The 22,764-nt window shown below is 38.7% G+C and overlaps 1 protein-coding gene across 4 annotated transcripts in view; it reads left to right on the plus strand.

Annotated features, from left to right (window-relative positions):
* The first annotated feature begins 1,143 nt into the window (after window positions 1-1,143).
* hecw2b (HECT, C2 and WW domain containing E3 ubiquitin protein ligase 2b) overlaps window positions 1,144-22,764 on the plus strand; it is a 70,293-nt gene continuing 48,672 nt past the window's right edge. For 3 of the 4 annotated variants that reach the window (XM_028010384.1, XM_028010385.1, XM_028010386.1), the window contains exons 1-5: window positions 1,144-1,716; window positions 7,547-8,596; window positions 18,064-18,171; window positions 19,645-19,739; window positions 20,829-20,904. In XM_028010384.1, coding sequence (XP_027866185.1) covers window positions 8,191-8,596; window positions 18,064-18,171; window positions 19,645-19,739; window positions 20,829-20,904 — 685 coding nt within the window. In that variant the 5' untranslated portion in view covers window positions 1,144-1,716; window positions 7,547-8,190. The remainder of the gene's footprint in view (window positions 1,717-7,546; window positions 8,597-18,063; window positions 18,172-19,644; window positions 19,740-20,828; window positions 20,905-22,764) is intronic. The other variant, XM_028010388.1, reaches the window with a different exon arrangement.

Genomic DNA, 22,764 nt, shown 5'->3' on the forward strand with positions numbered 1-22,764 from the left:
TGTTCTAGTCTGAATGGTTTAAAGAGCTGCTTTCAGTGCAGTTCCATCTTAACAGACATAAACATGCAGTAAAAAATAAATCGATTTTCAATCAGTGTTTTGCACCAAACAGTTAATAATAATAAACAAGTTTTCACTGAGGCTCTGTAAGAGCCATATGAATGAAATAAGTAATTATTGATATGACAGGAGCAGCGGCTTTGACACTTAGGTGTGTCGACGTGGGAGTGACGTCACCAGGTATGAATGGGAAGGATACTGGTTTTGTGTGTATTAGGAAGCGGTGAGTGGGGCGGTCAGTCCTTGCAAAGTTTGGAACCTGATCATCAAAATGGAATAAATCGATAATTGTGACAGAATAAAGAAAAGGTTTGGAGTTGATTGATACACAGACAGATGAGATTCCCCAAGTTAACCCAGTGCGGCCCTTTACCATCATTAGTTTGTCGTGTGTTTAATAATAAAAACTTGTTAACAGTAAAAACTGTTTGGTGCAAAACACTGATTGAAAATCGATTTATTTTTTACTGCATGTTTATGTCTGTTAAGGCTAAGATGGAGCGGCACTGAAAGCAGCTCTTTAAACCATTCAGGTTACGAACACAACAGAGACACAATCAAAACTGTCAGATGATTTATTACCCGCGATAATAACTCAGAAATAGTCCAAATTATAATGTATTTTTATTTCTTTCCTACTTACGGAAGGTTTCTGTTTATATCGTAGGTTTGTGGTGCCTTTCTATCCTAAAGAAAGATATAAAACTTCAGATATTTCACAAAAAGATACTAACATTCATGGAAAAACCTCACATAACCTTATATTAAAGCATAAAGTACGGCGCCCACCGTAGGAAAGGCTTGCAGTATTCAATTATGCTGCATAACTGACCAGTACAGTATTGCGAGGTAACGCAAAAGTTTTGCGAGGGAACGCAAAAGTATTGCGAGGTAACGCAAAAGAAAAAAAAAATCCCCATGTCCCCTAGGGGGCTCCGTAAATACCAACCTCCTAAATGCAAAACGGAATTTTTTTTTAAGTAGCTTCTCTTAAATAGAAAATCCCTTTAGACACTATTTTTTTTTCTCTTACACTGTGCAGCATAATTTGTGACCCGTTGAAGTCCGCGCCCCTCAGTTTTAGAACTCCGGGTGGAAGTGGAGGTAGGATGTTTTCGCTCCGTTATTTTGACGCTGAGCCGCTCTGACACTATGAATTTCTACAAAAGACCTGGCTGTTTTCAAGTTCCTAAAACAGATGTTTTAAAGCGAACATGTAGTCGGGAGCAGCTATGTCCCTCCAGCTGTAAGCAGTCCGGGGATGAGTGGGATTGAAGTAGACCGAAACGTGAGGCGGACGTAAAGTGGATCCCGTAAATAAAACATCAAAGCATCTCCTCCCTACATGGAACCTTGTAACGTTACCGTGGAGTAAACGAAAGAGATGGGGAAAGTGATTTAAAACTGGACCTCAAAGAAAATATTTTAAAGACGTGCGCGTTTCTGCTTTAAGCTCCCGTTCGGACTACCGGGATGCTGCGGGGCTGTGCCCCGTTTCAGGAGCCGCGCATCCCGCCTGCAACCATAGGATGGTGCCGATGATGTGCGGGCCTGTGGAGATCCGCCATTTATGACTGGAGACTGATCGACTTATTAGTGGCATCTTTTCGGCGCACCAAGGGTGTTGTAAGCACCTTCTGATTCCTCCTGTAAAAGGTGAGGAAATTCATGCATCCATGACAGCTTGTGGATTATAAAGAGATTCTCGCTTACTGGATGAGCTGCGGGCAAGTATTTAATGGTTTCTGCAAGCTAAAACGAGTTGCATTGGTTTGTTGGTTCTTTGTACCGCGTTGGCGTTGCTTGCAGATGAAGTAATGGAAGAAGCACTGACAAAAACAGCAAAAGTCAGCTTGACAAGTGATGTATGTAGCACATTCATTGGCTGGGTGGAGATCTGCACCTAACATCATAAAATGTGCTTCTTCATTTCTCACCAGTATGGTACTCACTGATTTAAGGCAGCAGAAAAAATATATGTATTATTCAAAACACAATCCAGCTTTCTCTTATCCAAGATTATTGGAGCTTTACAGAAACCTGATCAGGCCTTGCTTTCTCTTTTTATTTTGTCTTGTATATCACTTCCTGTATTCTAAACTGCAACTTTTGAAGTACAGACCAATCACAGAAATCTGCAGAAAAATGAATTATGTCCAATTTAAGCTCATATACTTTCAGTGATCACAATTCATTTCCATTTTAACCTTAAAAGTTTTTAAAAGCTGCAGAGAGCTGTCCCCACTGACTGTATAGATGTATCTCAGTTCATTGGAATGTCATCAAAAAAGGTTTTATTCAGTTCAAATAGTGAACACGGTGTTTTATCTTGTTTGGACTGATAGAGTTGGAAGTGATACAAAGAAAAAACACTTCTGCACTTTCTAAAGAATAGCACAGAAAAGCTATATGACAAGTAAAACGCTCACTAACAAAGACAAGTTAGTGGTGTGTGTAAGATTCAGAGCAGAGGAATGCACTTAATCCCAAGCCTACAAACTGGCACACAGGGATGGAATGGTTGTGTTGGGGACAGGAAACTGTTGTCTCTTACGGGACTGCCTCATTGTTCTTCAATCACGCTACATCTATTTGGAGACTTTGGGTGGGGGTTAACAGTCCAGTCTGTGAGGTGGGGCATTACACAAATCTTACATGACACTGCAACTGCTTAGGAAAATAATGGAGTTATTTTGAAAAACATACTTTTGAAACAAGATTGATACACATAGCTATTATTCCTCCTTGTCTGACATTAAATCAGACTAAAGCATGCAAAGAAATGTTAAGATTTCCAAAATTATTTCTATTTCCTAAATGCAGGATAAGGAAATACATTTTTTAGGTTTTATTGCCTTTGTCATACTGTAAGTTTCCATTCATTTCCTCACTATTTCGTAGCATTACCTTTTAAATTGTATCACTTGAGTCAAATGTTTTTGGGGGTCCTTTCCACAGGTTTTTTACAATAGTTTGCTGGAATTTTGGCCCATGCATTCCTCCTGACAGACATGCTCAGGTTGACACACCTTCCACTTCTAACCCTAAACATTTTCTGTAGTACTGAGATCACGCCAAAACATGGACTTTGTTGTTCTCTAGCTACTTTGCCACTAATTTGGTTCCTTGCTAGAGACATTGTCCATGTGGAAGACTCATTTGTGTCCAAGATTTAATTTCCTGGAGTCTTGAGAATTTGCTTCATGACTTCCTCTTGATTATGCAGCAAAATATTCATAGAACATGATGTTCCCACTACTTCTTTACATAACAATGGTGGTTAAGTTCAAACACTTAAATTATAGTTTCATCAGACCACAATATATGCCACAAAAATACCTTTGTTCTTGATTGCATCATTGCATTTATAAAATACAATCTGGCTTTTTATTCTCTTCTTGGAATAGTGGCTTCTTGCCTTCTGACTGGCCTTTCCACCCATGTCTGTACAGGACTTGTTTCAATGTGGACAATGACAGTGTTTTACGAGCTTCAGCAGCATTTGAATTCACACATTTCACAAAAGACACATCTTTGGGTCACAGAACCTATCTTTCTTCTAAACAGTATGATGGGTGAACATTCCCATGGTGTTTGTAAATGTAGGTAACTGTTTAAACAGACAGTTTGTGGAACTTTAGGCATGTGGAGCTTGAAACCAAGGATGAAGCAAACCTGTGGAGGTCCACAATTCCTTATATTGTATTAATAGTATCACAAGAAAACAGTGTTTTTGTTTGAGGTATTGCTTTAAAAGACATCCACTGGTGTGGCTCCATCCATTGAACTAAGATTTGGGGAATTAAGCTTTCAAAGTCATGACATCATTATCTGGGCTTTCCTAAATCTTTATGGGCATACTCATCTTAGGTCATGCGATCTTTAGAATCGCATGCCCTAGTGAGGGAATAGTGCCCTCACTATTCCGGCAACTAAAATAGGAAAGGTTTAGTCTGATTAAATGTCAGACAGTGAGCTGAAAGTTTGTGTCATTTTATGCAGTATATGAAATTAACGGGTTGTACACCTATTTCATAAGTCCTTTTACAGCTATACTTTCTGTTGCTAGCATTTCTAATTCATTTTAGTCATATGACTGAGCAAATTTCATATTTTTAGTGTCCAGAAAAATATGGCAATTAACCCAAACATTGGGTTTTAAGAGCAAAACCCAATTTTTGTCTCCCATTCTTTAATAAAGCAGATACTTCTGCTCCAGGAGACCCACTCACGATGATTCAATGTGGCATCCAAACCTGCCAGGTCAGAACTGAATTTTTAGAAATTTATGACCTACTGGTGTTATGTGTACATTATGTTCTCATTTTTGTGGAAGTGAGTGACAGTACACATAGGGCTGTAATTATTCCTTGAATGATTCCTCCGGGCAAATTACCTGCCTTGAAGCTTGGTTAAACAATTTTTTACTATTTTATTTATGAATATTTTATTTTATCAATTGTTTTAAATTTAATTACTCGATTAATTGTCAGAATAATCAATAAATTACTCAGATATTAAAATACTAGTTTACAACAACCCCAATTCACATTTTAGTTTTACCTTGTTAGAATTTGGCTATTTAACTTACAGTACTTTGCAAAACTTTTAATAGCCATTGAACTTTTTCACATCATCTCAGGTAACAGTCACAAATTTTACTGTACAAATCAACATAAACGGCATTTAATGAAGTGAAGAAAAAGGAAAGTAATACTTGACACAAAAGTGTTAGTTGTGCACTACACAAATCTGGTGGTTATAAAATAGTGACAATAAGAAAGCTATTTGCTTCATGACTTCATTTGCAGTTTACCGCAAATCATCTGAGGGGGAACTGCTGACGTGGAGGAAAGTGTTCTGGTAAAAAGAAGTTTTAATGAAGAACTTAAAGGTGCCTCATGATCATGTGAATGATCACGGACATAATATTTGTCTTATTACTATTCTTACAGTCAGTGATAATACTTCACATATATTAAGAAATATTAACACCTGTATTTTTATTTTATTTTAATTAAGTAGAAAATGTTATTTGGGTTTTTTTTTTGGTCTTTGGATTTCTGACACATCTTTCACCCGTTGCATAAGATTGAGTATAACTTTTCCATAAATAATTAAACAAATAAATAAAACACTTATTTGCATAGATGTATGAGAAAAGATGGGTATATTTAGCTTTTATTTGGTAGTTCTGTCTCACAACTGAAGAAACTGAATCACACAATAAATGCCACTTGCTGATATTAATCAGACCATTCTCTATTCTTATGCTAAACCCCCTAATTTCTATCTAGTTCCCTAGTAACCTGATTAGTGGAAATGTTTTGGACAGATTGATGTAAACAAAGCCAGGGCTCTATCTGCAGATTGAAACTGTTACAGCTGTGGATTAGGAAACACCATCTGTCAACACTACATTTCCCTTCACCATTCCCTGGATTAACCCTGGTGCAGGATGAAAGACACTTAATCTCCTGGAGAGCTTCAACTTTCCATTTCTAAAGAAAAGGGGTGGTTTAGTTGTTCCTTTGCTATAGTGTTTTGTTATTTTCAGAAGAAGCAGAAACTGTTTAAGCACATTGTGGTGACATCAGAAGGCATCCAGATAGCAGAAATTGAGGAGCTCACTCTTGTGCTATTTAAAACCTTATCTGGCCAGATGTGTTTATATGTGAGGAGGGGTGTTAATAACTGCTGCATTGCTGCGCCAATGGAGTCAAGGCTATTGCTCGGATACAAGCAATGTGCTAGTGTCCCCTAATGACTAGTAACTGCCCCAAGCCTAGTAACTGGATGCCATCAAGAATTTACAAAAAAAAAACCCCAAAAAACTACCAGTGAGTGTTCTCCATCACTAAGGAGGAATTTTAGCTCGCATTGCAGGGTTGTTTTAATTCAGCTACTTTTAATGTTTAATGTTTTCCATGGTCTTTGACTAGGCCACTCCAAAAACTTCATTTTTCTTTATTTGAGCTGTTCATAGATGGACTTTGTGGTGTTGGTTAGATCATTGTCTTGCAAAGCATGCTTGCGGTCACACATCGATGGTCATGCAGGTTCTTGGAACGCGCCTGAAGTGACAGCTGCCTTGCAAGAACGCAAAACATCACACTACCTCCACCATTTAAGTATATAATGTTCTTTTTCTGATATTTGTTAGTTTCATACCAGATGTAATGGGACGTACAGTACAGACCAAAAGTTTGGACACAACTGTGTGTCCAAATAACTGTGTGTCCAAACTTACCCTAACCCTAACCCTAACCCTATCCCTACATTAGATTATTGATTAATGTTTTATGATTAGGTATTAAAAGCAACTCTAACCAGCTGGTTTTTAGTCTAGATTTAAAGGAAGTCAGTGTTTCAGCTGTTTTGCAGTTTTCTGGAAGTTTGTTCCAGATTTGTGGTGCATAGAAGCTGAATGCTGCTTCTCCTTGTGTGGTTCTGGTTCTGGGGATGCAGAGCAGAACCAGAAGACCTGAGGGGTCTGGAAGGTTGATACAACAACAGCAGTTCTTTAATATATTGTGGTGCTGAGCCTTTCAGTGATTTATAAACTAAGAATAGGCCTATTTTAAAGTCTATTCTCTGAGCTATATGTCATACTACACATCAAGTATAAAAGCCCCTCACTTGTACTCAACGCAAACTTTAAATGTTTTTCTGTAGCAGAACCTGATGGCATAAATGACACTCTCACCCTCCTGGCCAGTTCAATGTGTTAACTACAAACCTGGTTTAGCCTGGTGGGAAGGCAAGTCATGCCTGGGAGCCCACCAAGCTTACAATGCACTGGGGGAAACCTTGGATAGTTTTGGTACCTACCTTGGTTGAATTGTCACAATTTGGTAGAAGGTTATAGGGACTAGTTGCCAAAGGTTTATGTTTCTTTGAGAACCCAGCAGAGAAGTATTTGTTAGAGACAGACAGGTTTTTCATACCAGCTCCAAGGTTTTTGAATAAACAAGCTTCCACTTACACCCACTTACACAGACTAGAATTTATTTTATTTGATTGTAGCTTACATATGTATTAATCCCCCCCCCAGAGTTCTGCCTCTCCCTGTACTTTCAACTGGTTAGAACTTTGACAGGGCCATTCTAACATATAAATAAGATTTGATCTAAACTGCTTGTAGTTCAGGCTATGTGGTTTTGCTTCTTGTCCTAATTAGAGAGGAACTGACCTTCCATGGTTCCTGTGTTTAACTTCATTTGTCTTCTCATCAACCTGACCAGAAGAAAGACATACCCTCAACATAATGCACTATCATGTTATGTAATGGAGACGGTATTAACAGGTTGATGCGCAAAACAATCTGATTTAACCTCAGCCAGTTAGGAAAACATGATCCCGTAGCACTGTATGCAGTATTTGTCTTGCTTGATTTGACTTACTGTCTGTTGAAAATATTTGTTAGAATTATTCTGATTATGTCCCTTCTTCTCTTCCTTCATCCTTCAATCCCTCTCTCCTGTAGGTTTTACTTTCCTTTCTGTGTGGATAACCCTGTCTTCAGTCTCCTCTACCTGGACAGAAGAGTTGGATAATTCTGAATTTGTCTGCTTCTCTTTCCTTAATTCCCCATCTCAGCTACCTCCATTCTGATCTCCAGCCATAATGGAGTCATGGAGGAATCACATGCTTGCTGAGGTTAGGCCACAGTTTGGCTCTTCACTGCCAGACATCTGTAACAAATACTGACATGAAACTTGATATAGAAAAGAATCCTATAGTTTTAATTCCATATGACCATCTGAACAAATTGAACGTGAGTACTCTTCCCTTTCCCAAAGGAATACCAGCAGCACCAAAGACTTCCTTGCTTAGGTAATCCTAATCTGTATGGTTATGCAGGATTTTCCCTACTATAAAATTCTCTTCAGTTTCAGTTAAATACGGACAACTCCTAGTGCCTTCTTTTTTTCTGTTGAACCCACTCCATTAACCTCCACCATTCGGCCGTCCCTCACAACCGCGGTCCTCCCCCCTCGCCCCCGTCACCACTCATCCTCTAACTCCTCTTCCCCATCCTCCCTTCTCCACCATCACCACTTCCCTCAGTCCCCCTTCCACGAACAGCTATCTTCGCCTCCTGCTTTCTCTTCTGCCCCAGCCGTGGGCATGGCAGCGGCTGCCACTGCATCCGCCTCTTCTGCATCACCTCCACTACAGACAGCCTCGGCGTCCAACAGCAATGCCCACGAGCACCTGCTGGCAGTGCGCCGCCGTTCTCCGCTCAGTCGACCGTACACAGTGGGACTGGACAACCTCAGCAGTTTGTCGGTACAGGTAACAGCGGGATCTTCAGCTTCGTCGTCCTCTGCTGTGCCATCCGGGACCCAGCTGGAATCAGCCGGCCTGGGACTGCAGAGGGCCAATAGTGACACAGATCTTGTGACCTCTGAAAGCCGCTCATCACTTACGGCGTCCACATACCAACTGACTCTCGGTCAAGGCCACCTGGTGATCTCATGGGACATAAAGGAGGAAGTGGATGCCACTGATTGGATCGGCCTTTATCACATTGGTGAGCTACTGAAACTCTAAATCTAAAGGGTTTGGTGCAACAGATGAATACTGTAAACCAGGGGTGGGTAATCCCAGTTCTTGTGGGCCAGTGACCTGCAAAGTATATATACAGTATATATATATATATATATATATATATATATATATATATATATATATATATATATATATATATATACAGTACAGACCAAAAGTTTGGACACACCTTTTAATTCAATGAGTTTCCTTTATTTTCATGACTATTGACATTGTAGATTCACACTGAAGGCATCAAAACTGTGAATAACACATTTGGAAATATGCACTAAACAAAAAAGTGTAAAACAAATGAAAATACCCCTTATATTCTAGTTTCTTCAAAGTAGCAACCTTTTGCTGTGATTACTGCTTTGCACACACTCTGCATTTTCTTGATGAGCTTCAAGAGGTAGTCACCTGAAATGGTTTTCTCTTCATAGGTGTGCCCTGTCAGGTTAATAAGTGGGATTTCTTGCCTTATGAATAGTCATGAAAATAAAGAAAACCCATTGAATTAGAAAGGTGTGTCCAAACTTTTGGTCTGTCGTGTATATATATATATATATATATATATATATATATATATATATATATATATACATATATTCACACACACACCAGAGGTCGTGCTAGAATTTTTTGTTATCCGTCATTTTGACCGACAACATAAAACAAAATCGGTCATGTACTATTATTACCCGTCAAATCATAATCACATCAACATAGGCTATTTAGCCGCATTTTTTATGTGGTTTAGTTAATATTCTTCTAGTTGAACCGTGAAACCAGATCCCATCACACATAAAGCAGATAAATGCATCTAAGTTTTTCTCCATAGTGACAAAAACCACTGACTTTTTCCCCAATAACTTATAATAAATTAAATTAAACGACTCCACTTAAATTGCTGGTGTTCTGACCATCAGTGCTACCTTGTCAGATTTTCCTACCGTAGCACGGATAGATAGCTAAGTCTATCTGTCAGTGCTACATGTCCAAAACTGCTACTGTCATGTTTACAAATAGAAAACAATAGCGGGTTGTGTTAATGATAATTGAATGACGGGACCGAAGTGGAGTAAAGACGGACATTTCAGAGCTCCTGCAGGCTTATTAATATTTTCGCTTTAAAAACCACAACTGCTCACTAATTGTGACCTAAATCGGATTGATAAAGGTGTTGGACTATAAAGAATTCCGTTCCAGTGTTACTTGTTAAATGGCGGATAAAGCTAACGGCTAACAGCAGAGCCACGAGGCAGCAGAAGACCCACAACCCAAGAGCCCTGGTATGAGTGAGGAGTTGAGAGCCGATATCCTAACCTCTATACGAGGGGAAATCTCCAAAATTATAAGGGAGGAAATGAGGAGTGCGCTGTCTGAAGAGTTCAACGCTCTCAGAGCTGACATCAACGCAGTTAGTATTTAAGCAGTTTCAGTTCCTGTTATTGCAGCGGGTATGGTCTTCCATATGTAGTCCATGGCCTTCACGGGATCCCGAAACTCCTTACTGTCCTCTTTGTATGTGATTTTGAGTCTTGCTGGATAAAGTAATCCGAAGCGCACATCGCTCCGTCCCCGTAAAGCTTTCCGTGCATCGGAGAAGGCGGTGCGCGCCTTGGCGACACTGGTGGTGTAATCCGGGAAGATGGCGATCCTTTTACCCTGGTAGGTCAGCGGGGCTTTGTCCCTGGCTCTTCTCAGGGTGTCAGCGGCGTCTCCATCATAATGCAGCTTGGCGATGATCACACGGGTCTTTCTCCGTCTCTTGGTTTTGTCAGAGCAGCTGTTCGGTGTGAACGATCGACTTTTACATCCCGGTCCATCTGGAGCGCTTCTCTGATCATTTTGGAAACCTCTTTAGGTTCGGCGGAGTTCGGCTGTTCCTCAACGCCAACTATATGGATATCTCCTCGCCTCATCCTCCCCTCCATGTCCTCACACTTGTCCCATATCTTAACCAGCTCACTCTGAAGTTCGGTGACGGTGGTCTGCAGAGTGTTTACTCATCAGACCATGTAGACAGTCCACCTTTCACGTCTTCAATGTCCGTTTTAATTGAGGTGATTTCTGCATGGATGGCGGTGGCGTTGCTGGCTATTTCGGCCCTCACTGCGTTTATGTTCGGCAATGCCACTTATCTAAACTGGTACGTTTGAAAGGTGCGTAACATTGTCACTTCTAACCTTGTTAAATTACTAAGTCATAATTAGTCATAATTAAGTTGTATTAATATTACTAGTAGATTTTACGTTGTTGTTAAAGTACACATACTTATGCTCTCCTGCAGGAGCCTGAACTTCCACACTCTTAATTTTTTTTTGTTTTTGCACACATCCAACCCTTTTTCGGTTGCGTTTGTTGCCGCTTTTTATAGTGGCTAGGGACTTAAACCCACTACCTTGCATTATGTTAGCAATGCACATTTTTAATTGTGTTTTCTGCGTTTTGATCCTTCTGTTCCCCGAGGATCCTTTTGCATCTAAAAAAGCAGAGCATTTGAATCTTAGTTTTGACAATATTGTACAGCAAAGCCTTACTATTTTTAGTTTATTGCATCATCTTGGTGTTCAGCATCCATGTTACTCAAGTTTGGTCCCATCCGTCAAATGGCCGTCTCTGCCTCCAACACAATACTATCACATATACGTATGTTTTTAAATTAACTCAGTTATGAGTACACTAACGGTAACAAGTTATAATGTGAAGGGTTTGCATAGTCCAACCAAAAGAAAAAAAGGATTGCTGCAACTCAGACAATCAAAATGTCAAGTAGCACTGCTACAAGAAACACACATATCAGATGTGGAACATACAAAATTAAATAAGTCTTGGGCTGATAAAGTTTACTATTCGTCACATTGCTCTGGTAGGAAAAGGGGTGTTGCTATATTAATACATAGGCAAATTAACTTTACTGAAACGTTAGTACATAAGGACAAGGAGGGTAGATTTATATTGATAATTGATGGAACATCAGTGTCCTTTGTAAATGTCTATGCCCCTAATGAAGATGTACCAGGGTTTATTAAGTCAGTTTTCAATGTGATTGCAGAATACAGCTCTGGTCTACTGATTATGGGGGGGGGTGGGGGGGGATTTTAACTGTGTAATGTCAAATATAGATAGGCACCCAGCCTCTCGAACCCCCATATCTAAGATGGGTAAAATGCTTAAAAATATGTCTGTGGAAGCTGGATTAGTGGATATATGGCGATCCAAATTCCCAAAGGACAGAAATTTCACATTTTACTCAAACCGGCATGCATCTTACTCACGAATAGATTACTTTTTTGCTGCCAAGGCCGAGCTACACAGACTTGAGGATATCACAATATTGCCCATGACAATCTCCGACCACGCACCTGTTACTCTCAAGTGGAATATAGGATTGACACCATCATTTAAGCAATGGAGACTTAATGCCTCCCTTCTTAATGACAAAGAATTTGTTGAATTTGTTAAATTAGACCTCAAAAATTATTTGGATATAAACAATACCCCTGAAACATCTCCTATTATGTTGTGGGACTGTGCAAAGGCCTATTTAAGAGGTAGCATCATCTCCTACACGACAGCAAAAAAAAAGACAAAAGGCAGCCAAACAGAAATATTTAGAAGATAGAATTCGGGAACTGGATCTCCAACATAAAAAGACTAGAGCATCCAGGATTCTGAATGATTTGAATACATCACGCAGAGAGCTCCAAGATTTACTTTCAGAAAAGATAGAAGGTAACCTTTGTTTTGCCAAGCAACAGTATTATGAAAATGGAAATAGAGTGAGCAGACTTTTGGCCTTCCGACTTAAAAAACAACAGTCCTCAAATGTAGTTCATAAGCTGAAATCGGGCAATAAATCCATCTTAAAACCAAAAGATATTGGTTAAACATTTGCAGAATTTTACAAGGTTTTATACCGAGACACTGACACTTGCGGTGATGAGAGTAAGATAGCAGACTACTTACAAAATATAAATATTTCTGAATTATCCGATATTGTAGCTAAACAATTAGATAAGCCAATTCAAGAAGAAGAAATTAAAAAAGTTATCTCATCCCTTAAAAATAAAAAGAGTCCTGGTCCTGATGGTTTCATAAATGAATTCTATAAATGTTTCATAGACATCGTTACTCCACTTTTATTGGAAGCATACCACTTTTCTTTAGAAACTAAAACAATGGCGCCATCCTGGTCTGATGCCACAATAGTTGTTTTGCATAAAGAAGGTAAGGATCCCACTGACTGTGGGTCATATAGACCATTATCGATGCTTAATGGGGACGTACGCATTCTAACTGGTATTCTGGCGAGACGATTAAATGTCATAATAAATCAAATCATACATCCAGATCAAACCGAATTCATTGTCGGGAGGCACTATGGAAATAATCTGCGTCGTTTATTGAATATTATGTCTCACCAAAAAGAAAAGAAAGCTATGACAGCTGTAATATCTTTAGATGCCCAAAAGGCTTTTGATCGCGTGTCATGGAAATACCATACTCAAACATTAAAGAGATTTAAATTTGGGCCCAAGTTTATAGATTGGATACATACATTATATTCATCCCCACAAGTGGCTGTAAGAGTTAATGGTTTCAGGTCAGCAAGTTTCAAACTGGAGCGCGGATGCAGGCAAGGCTGTCCTTTGTCACCTCTTTTGTTTGCAATTAGTATCGAGCCATTAGCCCAGCTTATTAGGGACAATAATGAAATTAAAGGGATTTTGATTGGCACAGAGGAACATAAAATATCTCTTTACGCAGATGATGTACTTCTGTATCTGTCTGATTCTACATCATCAATACCACGTCTGAGGGAAATGATTTCTGTTTATGGACATTTTTCTGGTTATACAATAAATATTGATAAGACAGAGGCAATGGATGTCAATAGCAATATTCCACTGGGGGTTAAACAACAGAGCGGCTTCAGGTGGCCAAGGGAGGGCATTAAATACCTAGGCATCAATATTCCTCTCTCATTAAATGATTTGTATCATGCCAATTACAGCAAAACACTGGATATAATTAAAAATGACCTAGAGCAATGGTCAGCATTGCCTTTGTCCCTCCTCGGTCGCATTGAAACCATTCGTATGAATCTGTTACCCAGATATTTATTCCAGATGTTACCAGTTATCAAACCAAAGTCCATGTTTGTTGAATTGGATAAAATTATATCAAAATTCATATGGCAAAGCAAGCGCCCTCGCATAAAATATAAAACACTACAAAGAAGTAAGACGGAAGGGGGTCTCAATCTTCCTGTTTTGAAATACTATTTCTGGGCAGCTCAGCTAAAGCCTTTAATTTCATGGATCCAACAGATTCTCAAACAAGATGGCTGAGCATTGAGCAAGCCAAGTCCTCAGTACCATTAAAGGTATTAAAGCCATTTTTAGATATTCCAGTAAAGGAACTGCCATTGTGGACTAAAACCACACTTAACATTTGGAACAAAGTGCGAATTTCTTTCAAGCTACCAAGAGGTTTATCAATATTATCAAGCATTGGGCATATTAAATCTTTCACACCCAATTTCTTAGACAAAAAGTTTTCTAAATGGGCTGAACAGGGGCTTACATTTCTTCATCAGTTGATCGACAGTAACAGCCTTATGTCATTTGAAGAGTTATGTAGGAATTTTCATCTCCAGAAAAATGATTTCTTTAGATATTTACAGTTGCGTTCTTTTTTGTCTGCACACAGGGACTGGGAAAGAGTACTAAATCCCACACCAATAGAAAACCTCCTAATCCATTACCAGAAAAGGGGAGGAGATAAAAAATTGATAACAAAGTTATATAGTGTATTTCTGTCAATGAACCTTAGCGAACCCACTTGGACAAAACAAAGATGGGAGGCAGAGACGGCCAAAAGAATCTCTGACGAAACATGGGAGGAAGTCTGGACTGAGGTACATAGAGTTACAAACTCAAATACGTGGCGGGAATATAAATGGAAAATTATTAGCAGATATTAGATGTAATACCCAGATGTAGTTTCCAAGATGGATCCTAAAGTACCAAGCTTGTGTTGGAGAAACTGTGGCTCAGCGGTCCCTAATCATACACACATTTTTTGGTCATGCCCCAAACTTCAAAACTTTTGGAGTGAGGTGTACAGGGCTATAAACCAAATCTTCCCGGAAGTTATACCAATATTGATATTATACCAGATGGTTTGCAAGGACGGGCCAAAGTATATCTGTTAAATGTCCTTTTTACAGCAGCCCTGAAATGCATTACAATCAGGTGGATGCAGTTGGAGCCACCTTCCTACGACTTATGGATTAAAAAAGTAAGGGAATTGTATAAAATGGAACAGATAACCTACTCATTAAGACTTCAAAAAACCACTTTTAGCCAGCAGGGGGCCAGCAGAAGCTCTGTTGATGTAAATAAGCCTAACAAGTGTGTCTCTTGGCATATGGTGTTTAGCTATCCTGCCCAAAATGTATCCTTATTTTAATGTTGTATGGTGAGGAGTCTACAAAAGTGATGCTGAGGTTGTAGATATCATGCCAAGATGTTTATTTTATGGAAAACTTCATACTGTGAACACTTGTGTTATGTACCATCGATATATGGCTGTATTATTGCTCTGTAAAAATAATAAAAATGTAAGTTCTTAAAAAAAAAAAAAAAAGAAAGACGCTTTTAGTTCAGTGTCCATGAGATAATATTCAGAAAGGATCTTTTTATTGATTGATTTTAGTTTCCTCTGAAATGAACTCTTTGCATAAAGTCTATAATGTCTGCCCATGTGCACCAGTCAAGGGTGTTAATCATTACCTCTCAAAAAGATGGACGGGCTTCACATTTTTCCATCGTTACCCCCCCAAATAATACGGTCAAATATGGAAAATATTCCGTTAACGCAACCTCTGACGTACACATACATATGTTGTTGAGAAAACGAGACATTTTCTGCCTGTTGTTCGTTGTTATCTCGTCTCCCCAGGTCCATTGATGTCGTGTGTAAAAGTGAAACCACAGACAACAGTCACTGTTAAAATTCGCAATCAACCAGAATTTCTTCAAACAATCAAATGCATAAAATCACACCAATAGCTCAACATGGTCATCAGATACCAAAGCCAGAAAGGAAACATTAATTACCTTAGAAAAATGCAAAATGTATGTACGCTACTTCAGAGACCACTGAGTGCAGCAGTTAAAAGACAGTTCCACCCCAGTGATCTGACTTTCTGTTTTAGCTCAATTACTTTTATGTCAAGGCGGGTTCTTTACTGTCTGATGCATTTTGACGCACTGTTCAGAGGTGGTCTCTCCTGCACACAAACAGCACCGCATCATAATGTGCTTTTTGTACACCAGAGACCATGCAGGTGTTACCAAGGCCAGGGATGAATTTATCCGCTGTCTAAGCTATCCTCCCTGCACACTTTCCCAGGGTAGAAACAATAGATATGTTCATTTCATACGGAATGAAAGCAGGACCGAAGTTTATCAGCTATTCATGTTTTTCATCCTTTCAAATTGCCTCAAAGTGTTTCCTGGACTGCACAGAGCTCTCCTGACCTCTCCTCTTACCCAGTGCATCATGTTAGAAAAATAATCTAAGTTCATTTACTTGTGAGTTTATTTGAAAGGTTATGTTTTCATATTATTATTTTGTGTGTTGTTTACTTGACTTCTTTTCTTCCGTGATACACTATTAACAGTTTAAACTGATGTTTGCCTGGAGGCTAGAAACGTTTACAACTTCCTGTGAAACTGATTGGTAACGGTCAGCCTCGTGCCCTTGTAAGGGCATGTCCACAGAAGGTTCCAGAATATCCTGTAGTAAAGGTCGTTGGTCAATTCTTTGTGTGACTGTGTGAAAAAGCCCATCCTCCTTCCTTGTAATCATAATAAAAAGCAGTTGGGGACAAAGAGCCGGCGGAGTTGATCACAGACAGTGTTTGACGGCGGTTCTCCACGTCTGGCTCTGCTCCCCTCTTCTACAGAAATGTAATTTGTGTCTCTGGTTGATTCCTTGCAGGTTAGGAACTAAAATAGACCCAACACATCAAACAGCTGATTTTGATTATCAAAATTAATACATGTTCCATATAATATCTTCAAACTCCTATAAAACAAACATGAGCAGTTTCAATACCAAAACATCTGTTACATTCAATACATTTTTCAGATGAATATATGACTTATACACTCCTAAGAATGTGCTCTAATATAAAAAACTATGATTAGACTAATTTTAATCAAATTGTGATCATTATATCTAAGAAAAAAATTCTACTGATTAAGTTATGTATTGATTAAACCATGAGTCCAAATCTAACCTAAATTGAGGCCTACTCAAAATAATCATGATCAGTATAATATTTCAACATGCGCCAAAGTTAAACAAAATTAAAATTAGCATAATTAAACTATTTCCAACAACATATAGAATAATTGGGTAAAACATTTTTTTATAAGCTTCTCAACAATTTGCCAGAATTTTAACCCATTCCTCTTGACAGAACTGTTAGAAGGTATGTCAGGTTTGTTGTCCTGCTTGCTCATAGACGTCTACAGTTCTTCCCATTGATATTTTCTGGGACTGAAATCGGGACTTTGTCCTGGCCACTCCATTAAGTGTGTGTGTGTCCAATAAGGCTAGCACATCTACACCCTGCAATTTAACTCCATTCTTCCTTGGAAAGCTGTTCAAGCTGGATGGTGTGTTTGTGGTGATGTGTTTTCCTCCAACCATAGCATTTTATCTGAGAGCCAAACGCCTCAATTTTAGTCTCATCAGACCAAAGAGCTTTCTTGGACTTGACCATGAAGGCTCCCACACGTCTTTTGGCAAACTCTATTCTGTTGAATTATGTCAGTCACTTTATAGGGGGTTAATAATTAGCCAGTCACTTATTTTATGTTTCATTTTTTTATTTGTCATTATTTTGTAGAAATCAGTTTTACTGAAAATTGTTTTGTAAACCAAAACTTAAGCTAATTCAGCATTTTTAACAAGCGTTCAAGATTTGTATAGTAAACAAAACCTATATAGTGATACATCCACACAATTTGTCAAAACCTTTATCATTGTGATCTAAAATGTTAATATGTATGGAAGAGGATAAATACGTGAAAGGGAATGGAGGGTCTAGATTTATACGGCAGGGAGAAATGTAATCCCGCTGCTTAGTGCATGACCAGCTAAATGCCAAATATGTATTCCCAAAGTTTTAATATTTAAGTTTTAATGTTTATGGCCCATCTATGAAGGTAAACAGATAGACACCGGAGTTTTATCAGGCTTGATAAAACCAAATATAAATGAATTAACTTTCTTTTTTTTGTTTTTTTAAGTTTAGTAAAAATCAGGAGTCCATTTGACAGTTTGCTTATTGTAATAAATGTTAGAATCCAGGATTTCTGCACTTAAAATACAGCTTTTTAATAAATTACATTGTGTTTTTTACAGATGAGACATGTGTGGCCAACGTCTGGGAGTCCAAGAACCGTGGAGTAAATGGTACTCAAAAAGGACAGGTTTTGTGGAGACTGGAGCCTGAGCCCTATTTCATGGAGGGTAAGTGAGGACATGAGAGACTTGATTAAAATGAGAACTACACCGATTAGAAGGAATACAGTTTAGTTGAATATGATCAGATGAGAAATAATCAAATTTATTTAGTTATTTAAAACCAGTAATATAGAGATTGTCCTTGCATGGCCAGTGCTACAAGAACATCAGCAACATTGTTTTTAATTAATGTGCCATCAGTGCATTTGGGTTGTGTTTCCTGCTCCAGAAAGGTGAAGGTCTCTGGACATCCTGAAGTTGTGAACCCACTGGGAGTCCTTGAAGGCAGAATTAAGAAATGCCCACAGGATGGTCTGCTGTGGCAGTTTACCAACATCTGAAAACATATTCAATAGGAATATTAGGAAAAACAAAAAACATATTTTTCTGCTTTATATATTTATTATTTTAAATTATGTCAGTTTTGGTCCTCCATACATAAAGGCCAGCTTGCATGGTTAACATGAATTATTTGCCAGAGTTTTTTCTGGGGGCGGTACAGCCATCCTCAGCAGGCTAAAAATATGCCAAAGCAGTTACTATCCCAGTAGGTTGAATATGTGAGTGGACAGCTCCTCTTACTTCTAGTCTGTCAGCTGAATCTGTCAGATTATGTTTTGCCACAGAAATGTTTGCCTGTGGAAACAAGATACTATATCTTTTCTTAGCACCATATCCTCTAGTGTTCTTTATCACTTTGTATAGCTTAGCTGTCAGAGTCAATTTTCAGTCAAAGCTTAATAACATTAATCGTGCTTAATTGAGCACAGACATTTGTTTTTATCTCTAAATAAGTTTGCTACCCTTGTTAAATCATGGATTGACTGATTAGTTACATGTTAGTTCAATTTCATGAGCCTGATTACTTGATCTATAGAATTAAAAAATTCCTAAAGTAGAACTTGTTTAAAATTAAGTAAGCTGATCACAATTAGCAATACATGAGAAACAAAGTCATAGATATTTGTTATTCTAGCATTGATGCTCATTCCATATTTCCCTGCCAAGATCTTAATTAGCACGGCTAAGAACATATTGTAAGTATAATACAAAAATATATCCACAAATTCTTTGTGGAAGGTATGCGTCTTTCAATCTGGTGTTAAATTAACATTTAAATGGCTGGGAAATATGGCTTATAAATAGCCTAGAGTCTGAATGTAAATTCATGCAAAATTAAAACAATTGTCCATGAAGGAATGGGCCAGAACTCCTCCACAGATATGTAAAATATTCTCTAGCAGTTGATAAAAATCTAATGGAAGGGTGGCAACAGCAGCTATAAGGTTCAAGGGAAAATCTTATAGCTTGGTTAGTTTGGCTATGAATTTTTCCCTTAACAAATTGTTCAGCCAGTAGATGGTGCTACATTTCTGATTGAAATGTGAGGGGGGAAAAAACATTGCAGACAAGCCCAATTCTTCTGCTCTTTGATTGCTTTTCATGTACAGAAGTTTTTTGGGGGGTTTCTCTTTACAGCTGAGACAAAGATCTGTTTCAAATATTATCATGGAATAAGTGGAGCATTAAGAGCAACAACTCCTTGCATCACTGTGAAGAACCCAGGAGTCCCAGTAAGTGTGTGATTTAATACTTTATCATCCATATTCAAATTGCCTTTGTTTTGTTCTGTTGGTTGTCACTAGTACCACGACCTTACAAAAGGGATCAGGATCAGTTAGGGATGCTGATCCCTAACTGCAAAGAAGGGGGTAAGTTAATTTACAGATTATTTCAGGCAGCTGAAATATGTGGTTTTTCCCCTCATAACTTTGGCAAGAGCAAATGTTTTCAAATTCACAATGATTGTTATGTGTATAATTGAGCCACCAAAAATTAGCAACTAGAAATTTCTTTGATCTAGTAATCGGTCATATTTTACATTAGAATGGAATTAATTCAGAAGACCTACACTCATCTTTTCAGGAAGACTATGTTTTTGTAGCTGCTATCAACCAGCTTCCATCCTCTTATCAGCAATGAAAAATTATAAATACACACAATGTGTTGGAAACCCATGTTTGGTGGGGTGCTTTTATTTGTCAGGCTTAAGTGACAAAAGATAGAAAAAGACTAATTCTTTTTGCGATTTAAAAAAAAAAACTAAGAGCAAGAGCTTTTTTATTTATTTTACAATCTTGTCATTGGTTTTTTAACAACATCTGTTGATTAAACTCAAAGTTACAACCTTGACATGATTATACGAGTTGTTTTACAGAGAAATTTATCAGAATCACCGTGAAAATGGTCAGATCCGCCTCTTTGACTGCAGTGTGAGCTCCGGACACACTGCAGGGAAAACAGATAATTCAGTCCATTGAATATCCAATGTGGGCAAGGCAAGACAGGGAAATCCAAAAGAGAAAACGTGGTTGTGACCGTGGTCAAAAAAAGAAGGAAATGCTGGGTTCACTCATGGGTTTTCAAAAATCTGATACTGTCTGCCTGAGAGCTGAATATAACTGCTGGTGAACAGGCGGAAGACATGAGCATGAGTGCACTGTAGCACAGCAGCATGCAGGTGGATCAGATGAGATTGATTGCAGCTGAGGAGGAAAACAGAGCAGGCAGACGGGCAAGAATCATAGCAGATTTTTTTTTGTTTTTGAAGGTGAAGTGAGATTAAACTAAAATCACTTTTCATTTGTTTGTTTTTGAAATAGGTGAGAGGTGAAGGCCAAGTGGAGGAGCAGTCAGGAAGTGAACATTGTCGAAAACTTGTCAGCTTTACCCTGTCAGGTGAGAGGAGTATGCACACAGTCAAGTAAAGATAATTTGTAAAGCACATTTCAGCAACCATTCAGTTTTAAGTAATTTACATGATAAAAACATAACACAATAAACTATTATGAAACAAGCGACAAATATTCAATTTTGTCAAATGCCATCATCAAAATCAAGAATACTCATTATCAAAGATCTTGATCAACGTTCCAGTTATTATTGGTCAAATACAATTCTAGACAGCTGGGTTCTTAGACTTGATTTTAAAAAACTCAATTTTTTGGCTGTTTTTCTGTTTTCTGGAAGTTTGGTCCAGATTTGTGTTGCATAAAAACTGAATGTTGGTTTGGTGTTTGATTCTGGTTCTGGGGTTGCAAAGCAAACTACAACAAGAAGACCCGAGTGGTCTTGAAGGTTGATACGACAAAAGATCTTTAACGTATTTTGGTTTTAAGCCATAAAGTGATTTATAAACTAACAAAAATATTTTTGTGTTTTCACACCTGATAGTATGGTAGACTCGATTCGATTGGGGACCAAAATTGCAAAATTTGCTACATTTTCAACTTGTGCAGTTCGCATTTACACTTCACTGTCAAACAATCCAAACTAATTGAAAAATTGTTTCTTGTCGGTGGTAGGAAAGGGGAACTCCTCTGGCCCCAAACCGGAGGAGTTTAAGTATCTGAGAATCTTGCTCATGAATGAGGGAAAAATGGAGCAGGAGATTGACAGATGGATTAGCGCCAGCGTCTGCAGTGAAGCTGGTGCTGTACCAGTCTGTTGTGGTGAAGACAAAACTGACTCAAAAAGCAAAGCTCTCAATTTATCAGTCAATCTATGTTCCAACCCTTATCTATGGTCATGAGCTTTGGGTCATGACCGAAAGAACGAGGTCACGGATACAAGCGGACTAAATGGGTTTTCTCCGTAGGGTGTCTGGGCTCTCCCTTAGAGATAGGGTGAGAAGCTCAGTCATCCAGGAGGGACTCAGAGTAGAGCCGCTGCTCCTTCACATCGAGAGGAGCCAGTTGAGGTGGCTCGGGCATCTAGTTAGGATGCCTCCTGGACGCCTCCCTGCTGAGGTGTTCTGGGCACGTCCCACTGGGAGGAGGCCCCGGGGAAGACCCAGGACACGCTGGAGGGACTATGTTCCTCGACTGGCCTGGGAATGCCTTGGGATTCTCCCGGAAGAGCTGGAACAAGTGGCTGGGGAGAGGGAAGTCTGGGCCTCCCTCCTTAGGCAGCTACCCCTGCGATCCGACCCCGGATAAGTGGAAAGATATGGATGGATGGATGGATGGATGGCTGGATGGATGTTCTAGAACAGAAACATAATACAGCATCAGTGATTCAATAACTGCAATATTAATGCTTACAAATATGCTGTTTCTAAATAAATATAACATGCAAAACCCTATGTTGTGTAGCTCTTATTAAATGTGCAAGTGAATAAAGCATGCTATCAATTAAGGGTAAAAACCGCTATATTTGACTAAATTAACAAAATTCCTAACTTCCAACATCACTTACTTGCATTTCCATGCACACAAAACAAAATGAGATGTCAACAAACTGCAAACAACGAGATAAACTATACAAAATCCAAGTGGTACAAACTCTGCAGCTCTTTTTTTTCTTTCCTTTTTCTTGTCTGCATGCTGCTCACTGGTGCTCTAGGCTTTGCCCTAAAATGTTATTTACATAATTTCCTGTGTTAAAATTAGTTTGCTAAAATTGAGCCGACCATAGCTCCTATACTTTATGAAATATTTCATCCTATTGATGATTGTTGCCACGTTCTACAAACAGCGAGGCAATTAGTTCAGTCTTTGTTGTTTATTGAAGGTTTAAAAATTACAGTGACTGCAGTGC

This window comes from Xiphophorus couchianus, chromosome 24 (genome assembly GCF_001444195.1).
Source record: "Xiphophorus couchianus chromosome 24, X_couchianus-1.0, whole genome shotgun sequence".
NCBI classification, from domain to species: Eukaryota; Metazoa; Chordata; class Actinopteri; order Cyprinodontiformes; family Poeciliidae; genus Xiphophorus; species Xiphophorus couchianus.